The 14,813-nt window shown below is 36.3% G+C and overlaps 1 protein-coding gene across 1 annotated transcript in view; it reads right to left on the bottom strand.

Annotated features, from left to right (window-relative positions):
- The window catches only part of LOC148946939 (vitellogenin-2-like), a 194,006-nt gene that overhangs the window by 89,114 nt on the left and 90,079 nt on the right, over nt 1-14,813 (bottom strand). The window contains exon 11 of the mRNA XM_089096746.1: nt 10,060-10,185. Within this exon, the coding sequence (XP_088952872.1) occupies nt 10,060-10,185 (126 nt within the window). The remainder of the gene's footprint in view (nt 1-10,059; nt 10,186-14,813) is intronic.

Here is a 14,813-nt window from a genome sequence, read left to right as displayed (position 1 = left end):
TAAGCATATTTTATGTCATTTTAAGATACGTAAAAAAAAGTTGAATAATTTCGAAGTTCAAAAAATTTTTAGTCCAATAAAAAAAAGTGCTACTACAAACATTATTTTTCTAATAGTAAAGTTCATGACTAACTTGTCTATACCATTCTCATTTTGAGTTTGGAAAATATTAAATGTGATTTTTTGTTTCAACTATGTTTCATCTCATTCGAAGACATGTAAGAAAAAAAAAGTTGAAAAAATATATCTTGTTAAAAAAAATAATAAAAAAAATTCAAAAAAAATTCAAAAAAAAAATTCCAAAAAAATGCGGGGAGGGGGCCAAAAAGTTGGAGGGGCGGGGGCCGCCCTTCGAGATTGGGGGTAGGGGACCTTTGGAGGGTTGATGTCTCTGCTGGTTAGGGTCGTTGGTGCTTATGATCCTTGATGGTTCGTACTCACATACACCTTACTACTTGATTTGCAAGGATTTCTAAGCTTTGTTCTTAATGTCATTATTAACATTATTTTCTTGTTATCTGAATCCTTCTTGATATAAACTTTTCAGTATATTAAAACGTTAGATTCTATTTTAAACTGACAAAACTGTCCAAGCGCTACTTCATTATTCTACGGCACATATAAAAGAAGTAAAGCTATCCGTTATTAAAATTCTTTTCTTGCCATCTAAATCTCTGTTAGTATCAACTTTTTAGTATAGTATAACGTTAAACCCTTTTTTAAATTGACAACACTGTTCAAACGCCACTTGTGTATTATACAGAACACATCGAAGAAGTAAAGCTAGGTCAACTCATAAGACCATTTTATCATCGTTAACCATTTCCATAGATTGATAGTGTTCCAAATTCATAATAAATAAGCTGTGAGTTAACATGCTCTTCGGGATTACCTTAACTGCTAATCACTTAAAACCTTTTTCTCCATGTTCATACAATCCAATCACTAATTAGACTCATTCAGGGCCTGATTATTCCAACATAAATTAATATCATTAATAGAGTCCAATTCGCAAATGCTAAACCTTTTTTTTTGCAAATAGAGTTATTTTTTTGGTAAATGATTCAACAGCATATTGACATACCTCATGGCAATTGAAGCTTTGAGTCAAAATCACAAAAAGATACTGAACCATACAAAACTAAATAATTTGATGGTTTACCTCAATGGATAAAAGAAAAAAAATACAAACTCCGTGAATGGCAACAGATAACGCAACCAGACTGATTATTGCTATTGATATCAATTACACAAGGAATTATACTCTCAAAATGTTTTTGACCACTTTATAGGTTTGCCAGCTTTTTAAAATGTCCACGTGACACTGTACTGCATATTCTTATACAATTCCATGTAAGTTCGATATATATTGAAATAACCAGTCTGATAGTCTAAAACAATACTGACTATTGTCTCAAACCCGGTTTACAACTTTACAACTATCAAAGGTTTGGTCACTTTTTGAAGTATGCACGTGAAACTGTAGTGCATATTATTGTGCAATTGATATCAATAGCAAAAAACCGGTCTGATTGTGTTATACAATCTCGACTATAGTTTCAAAACGTTTTCGACCACTTTATAGGTTTCCTTGCTTTTTGCAATGTGCACGTCAAACTGTAGTGTATACCGTGTGAAATTCCTTGTGCAATTGATATCAATAGCAATAACCAGTCTGGTAATCTGCCTTGGAAAGGTGCCAAGGAACATAAATCCCTGGAATTCCATATATACAATCTACTCTCCTCTTGCTATAGTGCAGTTCACTTTTTATAAATTTTGTACTTCAATTTTTCCGAAGTTATTAAGAAAAAACAAATATAGGTAGCCATCGTCCCCAATCCTTCCCAAACCCCTTGATCCACCGCTGGATAGCATCAAAATAAATCATATCTTAAAAATTTTTCTTTGGCTCTAATTATCTAAGCTGAGACTTTATACTGATTTGTTTTCAGCTAGTCCCAACTGATAAGACAGACAAGGGGGCACACAGCTTAGTCCAACTATCTTGAGACTGGAACATCGAAAACAGAGTATTTGAAGAACAGCTTCGTCCGACGTTGCACTTCGAACTCGAATGATCATCCTAGGAAAGTTATCCCTAAAAGTTTTTGGGTTGATCCTTTAAAAAGAAGGTTCAACAACAGTGGTGGTTTTAGGCCTAGGCAGGGGGAGGGAAACTGCCCCCCCCCCCCAATTCTTCTAGCATCTGACATAAAATTTATTTTATTTTATATTTTTAAACTCCTATCACAGTACCTTGCCCCCCCCCCCAGATTATGAGGCCTAAAACTGCTACTGTTCAACAGATATCTAAAACCTCGAAAAAATGACTAGCGCCAAATCAGATATCTCATTATGCCTGGTGACACGAACTTACGAACCTAAAAAAACTAGAATAGTTCACTAGCTTATTGCCACAAAGGCGGTATTAAATGAATAACTGACGCTGATTATATGAGTATCCCGTCTCAAATCTCACTTGTCTTTTTTCTTGTTTGTGCAAAAAAACACAGTAAGAGAAAATCCACTTCACCATTAATATCAATTCAATTAGCATTGGAGATCTGACAGTACAGGGAAGTGGTGTATTTAGAATTTACGTTCGGGAAGGGGGTGGGGCACCAGCTAAAGGTTACCAGAATCTTCGAGCAAAACTTACGAGCAACTAAGTATATAACTATCATAGTCCCCTTTTTGAGCTTATTTAATACCATGCTACTGAACAAAAATTAGGTCAATTACCAAAATTTAAGAGTTCTAATCTTGCTAATCCTTGAATCAGACACAAAACAAATTAAATATTGCTAATACTTTCCTCCAGAAGTCACTTTCCTCCAGAAGTGGTTTCCTCCAGAAGTCACTAACATCGTCAATATCCACAATGACATTGCAATTGATGTGTGCAAGACCATTCAATCTGCCCTCTCCTGTCTGATGTTGGAGGTGTTTTTTAAGCTGCTTTAGCGTGCTAAATGAGGCTTTGCAAATGTCGTGGTAACACCGTGAGTACAATCAAGAGTGAATGCACAGTTGCAAAAAAGCGGTTATAGCACGCACCAAGAGATTCACAAACTTTGTCGGGATGATGAGACTCTCCTATAGACCTCCATTTGGCTTGCCAGACAGTTAGCTCAGCATGAAGGTTAGTCTCAGAGAAAACGAACTGCCTATATTTTTACAGCTTCGTGACAACCTTGGCTAACACAGCATCAACAATACAACAAGGAAACAGAAGTTGGATTTGAGATGTTGTAGCTTGGTGCTTAAGAAGGTTATTGAGTTTTTCACACAGCTACTCAAAGTATTCTGAATGAACAAAGTCCTTGTGAAAAAGAGAAGTGTCTTAAGAGGAGAATCACCGATTTTGGCCTTTTAATAAGGGGGGTCTCCCAACACGTTCAGCTGTCTGGACTGCTTTTCGATAAATAATAGGAAAATCCGCTTCCTTTAGTTCTTTTAATACAGACTTGCATAGATAGATATATTCACAGTAGTTAAGTGGATCTAAATTTCCCTTGTGCATAGAAACTGAAGCTGAAAGCAGAATCAAATTCACTTTTTCAACAAAAATCAGAGGGAAAATGAAGCTGAATTCTGCAATGGCTGCTACTAGGGAGTTGGCTTTCACCGTTTGACCTGAATCGGGCTGGCTATCAACAAAGCTCTCTAGTACTCCATCAGTAACAGGGAAAATCCAGAAAAGTGACAATACTATCATACCTTTCAATCCACCACGTGCCACAAAAGCAAAGGAGATTTTCTTTTTTTTATGCGTTAGAGCAGAAGCTAATGACTTAATTCGTTTGGGGGAATAGGAGTAAAAAAAACTTATTACAAGTACATACATAGTATTTGAATTAAGTCCAGTCTGGAGGCCTTCACCAGGGCAAGCACAATTAGACCCCTGCACCACGCCGGCGGATCGACCGAACGCCGCCGACAAGAGGCCCGGTCGAACGCCACCGAAGTTTCGTAACGCCACCGGCAGAGGCGGCGGTGTTCAGTTGACATTAAATTAATTTTGCAGTAATTCTTTATTGCATCAACCTCAAAGTTGGAGCTTTTCCTTCTCGTGTGGTTTAGTATTTCGATACTGCAGATTTGAAATCAAGCAGGGCTTGCTCTCTCCCCAAATTTTTGAGTATTTTCCCGAAATTCTATGCGTCACCCCGAAACAAAATTTGGTTCCCCGAATCCCCGAAAATCACGCAATCACGGTGCCACCCCTAGCGATTTATCATCAGTGACTTTTCCTGCCAAATATTACTTTGCATACCATAATTTTTCACTACTCTCGTGTTCATTAATTTTCGTCTCTTTTGTTACTTTGCATAAAAACCAGACAGATGCAATATGCAATTGCAAATATTGCAATATACACAGTTCTTCATATGTTGACAAAAAAAAGTATCTTCTTTATGAAATGAGTTTAAATCATTTCGAATGCAGTTTCCCAATCGCTATTTGTTACATCATTCGTAGTCAAGAATTTTATTTTCAAGTTGAATAGAATTATAGAAGGCATTCACTACTATACAGCTTCAGCCTTCAGCTGGATTTTGAAATTAACAGCCGACAGATTGTTTCTACAGCTGAATTGTAAGTTTGCAGGTTTTTTCTGCTGTTTTTAGATAAGATTTTCTTAATGTTTAATTCTCAATTGTTGAACGCCTGATAGAAAATACAATCTTCTTTCTGAAACATTTTTACCCCCCCCCCTAAAAACACCACATTCGATTTAAACAAAATTTAACTAAAAAATACGCTATGTTCATCGCTGTGTACTTAAATATCGAAACAGAAGTTACACTAAAAATACTCTTCATAAATACATCGCAAGTTTCTGCCTGTAGGGGGGGGGATAGGGGGCTATTGTTTTTAAATTATATTACCTAATTTTTTTTTATTGAAATCTGGGATGCCAAAAGGATAATTATTTTTTTCATTTAAAGTGGAGACAGAAGAAAATGATATCAAATTCCCTGGGAAACCATTGAAATATTTTGATAGACCCAGGGCCCCCATTAGGACTTGTTCATTGTCTTGGGCATTTTGCGATTTCTCATAGGCTACTGGCTTAATTTGGCTTTTGTATGTGCTCCCTTTTAATTAGATTCTGAGGATCTTATTGAATGCCACGGCGAATCTATGACTCAGTTTTCCAATAATTTGAGGCATATCTGAATAATTTCGATATTTTTGTTGTTGTCTTTGTACCCCTTTACTCGTACCTTCATTTTTTTCAAGGAACACTAAGCTGCTTATCGTTTTTTTGGGTGTTTTTTTGAACCATTTATTGACATTGTTAATTTTTCATTGAATTTTTTTCCAAATGTAAAGCTGAGACGGTATACTATCAAGGTTGTATCCCAAGGGGGGGGGGTAGGGAGGTATTACATTTAAATGATAATATCTCGAATTTTTTTATTGAAAGCAGAGATCCCGAAAAGTTATTTTTTTTTTAATTTAAAGCACAGACTGCATCCTATCAATGTGGTATCCAGAGGGGGGGGGGGGGTGTAGTGAGCTATAATAATTAAATTATAATACCTCGATTTTTTTTTTGAAAGCAGGAGTGCCAATAAGTTAATTATTTTGTTTTATTTAAAGCAGAGACGGTGTCCTATCAAGATGGTATCCAGAGGGGAGGGGGCATAGGGAGTTATTATATTTAAGTGATAATACCTTGATTTTTTTATTGAAAGCAGGGATGCGAAAAAGTTTAAAAGTTGGCAAAAATTAACAAGATTTTCGTGAGTTATACTTGCTACAGCACTTGCATGGTTTTATCACCCAAAGGGAAAGGGAAATATGCATACAACCCGTTTTTTTTTCTTATTGATGAAACAGATTTACTTTGAAAACATTCATTCATAAGTACCAGGCAGATTCACACTAAAACGAATTGGTGTGACGAAAGCGATATCGACATCCCCACCTAACGTTGTACTCGAGTGACAATGGCGCCCTTGGTCCAGTGCCCAAGTTAAATTAAAAGGCCAGGTCATAATAAAAGCTTTCAATTTGGGAGGTTCAAGGAGTAGTCTTTGACAGTCTTATGACCTCAGGGTACTAGATGTTGCAACGTTCTTACGTATCTACAGTGGTTTAGAAAATTCGATCACCCCACAAATGATTACCAAAAATATGCACAAACATAACAAATGTAACACTTTTTTCAAAGCTTTGAAGAAAAGCAAAAAAGGCTAAATACCCCTAACTACGCTCAAAAGCTATTTTAAAAAGAAACTCTTTGGAGATTTCCATGGAAATGACCATAGTAGAAGCTTTGAGCCTGGGTGGAGATCAAAGAGGAGTCTTTTGAGTATTTTGACCACAGGTGACTTATTATTGAGCTTTCTTAAATTTGCTAATTTTTGTGAGCATTTTGAAATCAAAGCTTAAACCCAATAACTGATGCTAAGCGTCCTAACATTTTGCTTGGATTAAAATTGACGAACTAGGATGAAAATCTCAACATCTTCCCGGAGCTACTTCAGTCTGCTTATTATTTCATTTGATTACATTTAAAACGGATGAGCTCTTCATTTTTACCTAAGAAAATAGCTGGCACTTCATTTTTCTTCAAACCGAATAAACCATTAAGTGTTTTTTGTTTCATTGTAATTGAAGTGTTTTCATGTAAAGTGTTCATCATCTATTTTTTAATTTGATAAATTTACTCCTTTTTAGATGCAGTTTATAATTTGAGTGATATTAGGTATTTATCAGTTTATAATTTGGAATGAATCCCCAAAAGAAAAAATGAATAATATCCAAAAGAGCAGTCAAAAGCAATAAAAAAGCAGCAGTTCAGCCTTAGCGTACATGACATATATTCTATAAAGAAGCCAAAAAAAACTTTAAAATGTATTTTATTTTTAAATTGTTATTAAAAACTAGTTTTTAATACAAGGAAGGCTTTTTAGGAATCCAAAAGAGCAAAAAAAACAATCAATATCAAAGTCACCCATTTCAACTGTTTTAAAGGTGACAAAAAAGATATAGGCAAAGGGAATTATGAAAAAAATTAAGCTTCTATGTTCAAAGTTATATTCAAAGTTTTTACCCAGATAACTGACGAATTTTGTGATACGGAATTTGAAGTTTTGTATGCAGTAATGCTCGATGAAAAAAACTACTAATTTTGATAAATATTTATGTTAAGAATACATAGCTAATAGATACTTTACCTACTCGTATTATGCAAGGGTTCTGAAACGCCACAGCTATTTCGTTTCTACCAGATTTCTACTTCTCTTGATGAATAACAAAGAAGACCAGTTTCCAGCCAGCGACTTGTGAAGTTTTGAACTCATGAATAGGCTCGAATCTTTTGTAAATTTAAGCTGTGATTTGAGAAAGACTGATGAAAACATCAATGTTTGCGGTCAACATTGATCGCGCCGACGGCGCCGCCGACATCTTACGGCGGCGCGCCGCCGACATCTTACCGGCGGCACCACCTACTGTTTTTGTCCCCACCGCCACCGGTCTTCCCTCATCGGCGCGGCGCCGGGGTCTAAGCACAATGCTTGTAAATGACAAGTAGGTACTATTTTCATATCTCTGCTTAAGTGCTCTTGTGCAAACCGGACATACTACTTTCTCCATCCAATTCAATTCCAACTAACGTGTTCATGTCTTGTGCAATCTCTAAGCAGAGTCTGATAATCAACTTCACAAGACCTACGCCAGCGAAGTCATTTGCAGTGTCAAAATGAAAAAAATAAACATTTCTTCTATTTGATGTTCGTCATAAAAACAGACGACAAGAGCGAGCTGTTCTTTTGAAGTTACATCACTCATCTCATAAGCCAAATAAAAAAATAATACTTCCCGATTTTCGCTCCATTCAAAATCGTCTTCCGAATGACATTACGTACACTATCGACAATATCAACCTGGACAAAAGGAGATGCCTACTTCGCAATTTTAGTGGATGATTCAGAATGCTCCCGCAATTTCGCATTTCTGCAATTCATCATCGATCGCAACAACCCACTGAGTACCTTTTCATTTTCAACACTTTTTGGAAGGAAATCCTTCTTTAGACAAAGATCTGACAGGGTTAGTCCATGAAAACCACAAAATAGAATAGCCTGGACAATTGGCCTTAACACTTCTCGGTTTTTAATCTTTTCCTCGTGTTATCGCAAATTACATTGCTGGTCAATTGGATTGCTTTTTCCTTTTTGTGTTTTGATAAACATCACAGTTTTTTATGTACTGCAGTAACATGATATTGTCTTTCATCTTGATGCTTGAAATCAGCGAAAACATTTTTAAAGTCAGTATATGGTTTCGAAACTAAGCAAAGGCGCGTCTGATGTGAGCCTTTGCTGGTCTCATATTCGGCAGATAAGAAGCGGTGTTTATAGAATGCACCTTTTTGAAGGGCCTAACACCAACCATGAATACCTTTGGAACCATGTACTTTGAAAAAGACGACGTTTTGACACTATGCCCTCAACATTCTTGTTCACTATTTCAGGAAATGCAAAGTACTTTTCCGGTTTCCAGTGCTCAGAAACTAAGTCCAATTTTCAAACATCAGCAATCCGGTCATTGTTATCAAAGGACTACAGACAAATGTCAAGCAAGGTGAGTATGAGTGTGGTGACTGAGGTGTCTTCTGAATGTTGGTGTTATTTATGAAAGTGATTATTAATGCTTTGGCTTAGAAGTTATTCCGACGTCTTAGGCAAATCAAATAAAAAGTTGGTTTAATTCACAATTTTTTCAACTAAAGCATTTGACCAATGGGTATGTTTGTGTGGCTCTGTTGATCAACATTAGTCGTGTTTTTGTTCAAAACAGCCAAAGGCCTTCCTACTAAGACACCTACCCTTTCTGCTAATTTGGTTATTTTTTTTTAACACAGGGGTTCTGACACCTTTTCCTCAGACCATGACCAAAAAATAACAACCTAATTCATATTCTTACGTTTCATTGAAATTTAACTCTATTTCATAACCTCAAATTCCACAATTGGTTTTCAATTCTTGTGAACTTGCCAGAGATGTCAGCCATTTTTCGTATTTTATTTGGTTTTTACGCTAATTCCAATTTAGGAGAACGGGCTTGATTCAAAAAATGAGAAAATAAACCAAGGTCTCAGAAAATAGGGGACAGAAAGCACAACTATGGTTGTCCAACAATAACTTCTTGCATACCTTGGCTCGTCAACAATCCTTTTATCTTATTCAATAAGGATTTTATGGCACATATTGTTAGTTAAAACGAGCAGCAATCGTGTGAGCTTTTTTTTCAGTTTGAGTTATGAGATTAGAAAATTGGTAATTATAAAACAGCCACTGTAAATCAGGTTCGTGTATACGTCTTCATTTCAGCCTATCTTTCCCAAGAAATTAAAAAATCCTCTCCTTTCTGACCTGATCAAACGGAGTCACAATAAGTATGAAATAAGACTTACCAGAGACTCCAGCAAACGGTTGAAACGGCCAAAGGAATGACAATTCATGGATAAAGATGTGAGAGAGATATTAAAAGTGTAGGATATAGACCAAGGAAGATATATAAAAGATCTGTACAGGAAAGAGGTTTTATTGCTGTGCAGCACTTCCAATATATTATCAAAGTATACAACAAAAAATCAAGGGGACTGCTGAGAGCAAGGCATTAAACACTTAAAAAAATTCTTCGAGAATTTTGGGGGGACAGGCCCTCTGGACCCCTCCTCTAAATACGACAGTGGTACAGGGTAATAATATGCTACACATAATAATAGCCTACCTATATTGACTCATAAATAAAAATGTCAAATAACGTATAGCATGTAAAAAACATACTAGAGGAGTAAACGGTGCGGAAAATGTGACCCAGCACAAACTTGTAATCAGGGCAAAAATGAAGTAACGACAGACCGTCTATTATTGAGATAATAGACTATAAAATGTAAAAAAAAAACTTTGTAAGCCAAAAATAGACCTCAAGAGTTTTAAACAACACATTAATTTTACATAGATTGTAAAAAAGAAAGGCAGGAAAGTTGAGAGAAGATAGGACAAAATACAAGTGAGAATTTTTCCAAACCTGGTAATGTTCTGAGGGGTTTTGATACACAGATAGAAGAATTTGATTGGCCCTCTGGTTTTCATTCTGTACAAGCTTGTGAAGTGCAATTACGGCCTTTGTCCTAACATTGATAGAAGTATCTACCTGAAAAAAAATAAAAAAAAATGGTGTAAACTCAGAGAGAAACACTTACAAAGAACGTTTAGCATGACATTCTAAAAATGAATTAGTGCAATGCTTGAACTAATTGTAGTCTCATAGCTAATGAATAAGAGTCGGAAGCGCACTTATTTTTATTTACACATTTAAGTTTTTTATTTATAAATCTAGACCCGATTGGTGGCTTACGAAGTCACGGTCGCAGATGGTACACATTGACTTCCACTCCTCTCACAATTGATAAAGCGGCTTGACCCTCAACGGTCTGTCAAATCACAGCGCCAGGGAGAGCTGAAGAGCTTGTGTCCCAATACAAGTGCATGTATAAGTAAATACTCACAAGAAAGTGCAACATTGAAGGGTTCATGGACCCCTCCTAGAAGACCAACTATTTACAAAGGTTATAAGAAATTATAACAGGCTACTTGGCCAAAATTTAACGGTCTTCTGTAAAAAAAAAAATAACGTTTCAAACCTTAGCCCCCCTCTCTTTCCATCCAGAGCGTTTTCTCTAGCGTTAATAGATTCCAACAATAGTTCATTGGGTCCTGTTATTATTTTTTATTTTTACCAAATATTAATTTAAAAAAAAACTCTGAAAAAGAAGTTCTTTCAAAGAAAAGTAAAAAGCTGCGTTAGATTTAAGACCAGCAGAAAGCAATTCCTATAATAATTTGAACTAAAAACAACTAGAATTTACAACAAAATTACATTACAGAAATTACAACACCTCGCTCTTTATGGTAAAGTTTTTAGTACTTCTAAAAAAGCTTCTTATTGTTCAAATTAATCGACCCTTGTGTTTCAGGTGCCAATCATAAGGAATTGGGACGAAATTCAAACTTTAGCGTGAAGAGCAATGTGTTGAGGAGGGGCCAATCCCCTTCATATACGTAATAATTTCTGTTCGTTTTAAGTTCTAATGTTGCTCTTTACATTCAATTGAAAAAACTATTTTTTATTTAATTTCTGATCGTTTTTAAATAACGCCAGGAAATCTGGCCCACCAACACGGAGAAATCCCTCTCCCCAAGGAAATATCCTCTAGACAATTCAACCACGGTCATGAATTTACCCCGGTCGATTACCCTTAACAACTCCACGCGTAAAATTGAGACTGAAAAGAGAAAGCAAGACACATAAAAAGAATTTTGTGTAGTAGTTTTGACAAATCCCCAAGTGTATAATTTCCTCTGACAAGTTCACCTCCAGAAATTTCCCTCCCCATGGAGATTTCCTCTGTGGAAAAACCACCCAGCGGAAAAATCGTCCCCCCCCCACCGAAAATATATACATACACCCAATAACAAATACTATGTTTAAACAATGGGCATATTTTATAACTTAAAGATTTTCCCCCTGGCGCTGTGAGGGGGGGGGGTCATGTTATATTCAAAGGCATAGTTATTGGTCCTTTCAAATATGATGAAAAAAATGGCTATCTCAAAATTTTGATCGGACGATCTTGGGAAAAAAGGTGAAGATAATTTCGGAGACCCCACTGCCTTTCCATGACGATAAAATAGAAGTTCAAAATATCCTTTTTAATAGACAGTGTATAGAAATTCACAAAAATACCTGATATTTTGGTCACATATACAGTGACCGTCATCAGTAGTAAACATCAGTAGCTTAGTTTTACTACTGATGACGGTCACTGTATATGTGACCGAAATATCTGGTATTTTGGTGAATTTCTATACACTGTCTATTAAAAAGGATTTTATCCCTATTTTGAACTTTTATTTTATCGGAAAAAGGTGCGAGGGAGGGAGCCTAGTAGCCCTCCAATATTTTTGGTTACTTCAAAAGGGCACCAGAGCTTCTAATTTCCGTTTGAATGAGCCCTCTCACGATGTTCTAGGACCACTGGATCGATACGATCACCCTAAAAAAAAAAAAAAAAAAAAAAAAAAAAAAAAAAAAAAAAAAAACATCTTTGAACTTTCTTCTGGCAAAAAATACAAAATTCCACATTTTTGCGGCTAGGAGCTTGAAACGCCTTCAGCAGGGTTATCTGATACGCTGAATCCAGTGGTGTGATTTTCATTAAGATTCTGTGACTTTTAGGGGTGTTTCTCCCTTTTTTGGAAAATTAGGCAAATTTTCTCAGGCTAAACTTAATAAAACTTATAGGCCTATTTTTCAGATCAGCATAATAATCAGATTCTTTTGTTATATCTATTGGTATCAAAATTCGATTTCTTAAAGTTTCACCTTAATAACCTCAGCCTTTATGGAGACCCAGGATCAAACATAACCTCTTTTCCAATAAAAATCCTTTCATGTTAACAATGGGCAAATTGCAGCCCTTGCTCGGAAGCTGATGGGGAGTGTCAGTCCCGGAGACATAATTATTCTTTAAATTATTTTTAACAAAATGACCATAAAATCTTGATCTGATACATTTGGGGAAGGACGTTAGGGGGGGGGGACTGGTTGCCATTCAATCACTTTTGACTCTTAACAAGGACTTCCAATCGAAGTTTATACGGCCAACCCTTCCTTCAAAACATTATATGTTAACCACAAGCAACATGCATAGCTTATAGTCCTTGCCCAGGTGCTAGGGGGAGGGGAAAACCTCAGAAGCATAGTTATTTGGCCTTTGGACTATTTTTAATAAAATGATTACCTCAAAATTTTGATCAGAAGCATTTGGGGAAAAGGACGTGGGAGGGGGGGGGTGGTTGCCCTTTGATTACTTTAGACTCTTAAAAAAGGGAATAGATTTTTTGATTTCTAATAGAATGAACCCCCTCCAAAGTTTATATGGCCACCCCTTCCATAAAAACCATATACTTTAACAATGGGCAGCTTGCAAAACTTACTGCCCTTGCCCTGGTGGAGGGGGGAGGGATTGTCAACCCCAGAGTCCTAATTATTTTCCCTTTGGACAATTTTGAACAAAATGGCTTTCTCAAAATTTTGACCGGATACATATAGGGAAAAAAGGGCTGGTTGCTCTCGGATAACTTTATACTCTAAAAATTATACTAGAACTTCTGATTTCCAATAAAATCAGCCCATCGCAAAGTTTATAAGATCATCTCTTACATAAAAACCTTACGTGTTAACAATGAACAACTTGCATAACTTAAAGCCCTTGCCATGGGGGCTGGGGTATCAAACCAGAACCATAGTTATTTGACCTTAGGACTATTTTGAAAAAAATGGCCATCTCAAATTTTGATTGGAAGCCTTCGGTGAAAAAGGACACGGGGGGGCTGACTGCCCCCCCCCCCCCGACCACTTTTGGCTCCTAAAAAGAGAACTACATTTTTCAATTCCAAATTGAATGAACCTCCTCCGAAGTTTTTACGACCAGCTCTTCCATAAAAACCTTATATGTTAAAGATGGGCAACTTGTGAAACTTACAGCTCTTGCCCTGGTGGATGGAGGGGGTGTCAACCCTGGAGGCACAGTAATTTTTCCTTTGGACTATTTTGAACAAAATATCTAACTCAAAATTTTGATCAGATACATTTGAGGAAAAAAGGGCTTGGGGGGTTTGGCTGCCCTCAGACCACTCTTAATTCTAAAAAGGACACTAGAACTTCTAATTTTCTGTAGAATGAGCCAATTACAAGGTTTATAAGACTATAGTAGAAAGGGGGGTACCAGCCCCGTACGAACCACGTGGTTTATGGTTTTTGTCAGTGAGAATGAAAAAACAAGAATTTTCTCACTTGAAAAAAAGAGGAATTTTCTCACATTTATGGTTGTTTTCTTGGACGGTTATGTGTGTTGGTCGATTTATTTGATGTTTTTCTCGGTTCGTTGTCAACATAAAATTATGGATGTTTTATGGTTTGTTGTCAGTGAGAATTTGAAAAACAGGAACTTTCTAACATTTATGTCTGTTTTCATGGATGGTTATGTGTGTTGTTCAATTTATTTATTTTTTTATGGATTTTGTCAGTGAGAATGGAAAAACAGGAACTTTGTCACTCCCTTCTTGTTGTAGTTCAATGAAGGTGTTATGACTATCCGGGAAACAGTATTTGTTATTGTTTTTCAAGCCAAATGTTATGAGTTTCCAAGGTAACAGTTAGATCACGTGTTTCCTTCTCAGCCAATCAGAGGGCTTGGTTACATATTAGCATCGGAGGGAATAAGGAAAGGATTTTTTGCTAAAGTTTTATTAGTCTGTGAATAGAATTCAAAGGAGTGAGAAGAAGAAGAACAGTTTGACTTTACTCATTTGGATATATATTTGTGTTGATGGCGATGATCGGAATGTTTACCCTCTTAGAAGTTGAGAGTGGAGTTGATGATAATAGTACAAGAGCACCAAGCATTGCGTTGGAAATTATGAAAGGATCACGTCTTTGTCTAGAATGGGATGCAGTATATGCAAGATATGTGATATCCTTGAGCAAATTTAAAATGGAGGATCAATTATGTTTTGCCGCTAAAGTTGATATAGCACATGTGAATAGACTTCAATGTGCTTTAAGTGCATTGGTGAAAGATATTGAAGACAATAAACAGTACCGCTAATTGTACATGCTCTGTATTATCGATGTTGTTGTAATTATTCAATAAAATTATTTCGAAATCGAAAATGTTTTCTTTCTTTTCTGGTTAGGCTATGGGGCTAACGAATCAG

This window comes from Artemia sp. Qi Xiang Cuo, chromosome 11, assembly GCF_049724085.1.
Source record: "Artemia sp. Qi Xiang Cuo chromosome 11, ASM4972408v1, whole genome shotgun sequence".
Classification (NCBI taxonomy): Eukaryota; Metazoa; Arthropoda; class Branchiopoda; order Anostraca; family Artemiidae; genus Artemia; species Artemia sp. Qi Xiang Cuo.
The sequence above is the reverse complement of the archived record's forward strand: the minus strand, read 5'-3'. Positions and strand labels throughout refer to the sequence as shown.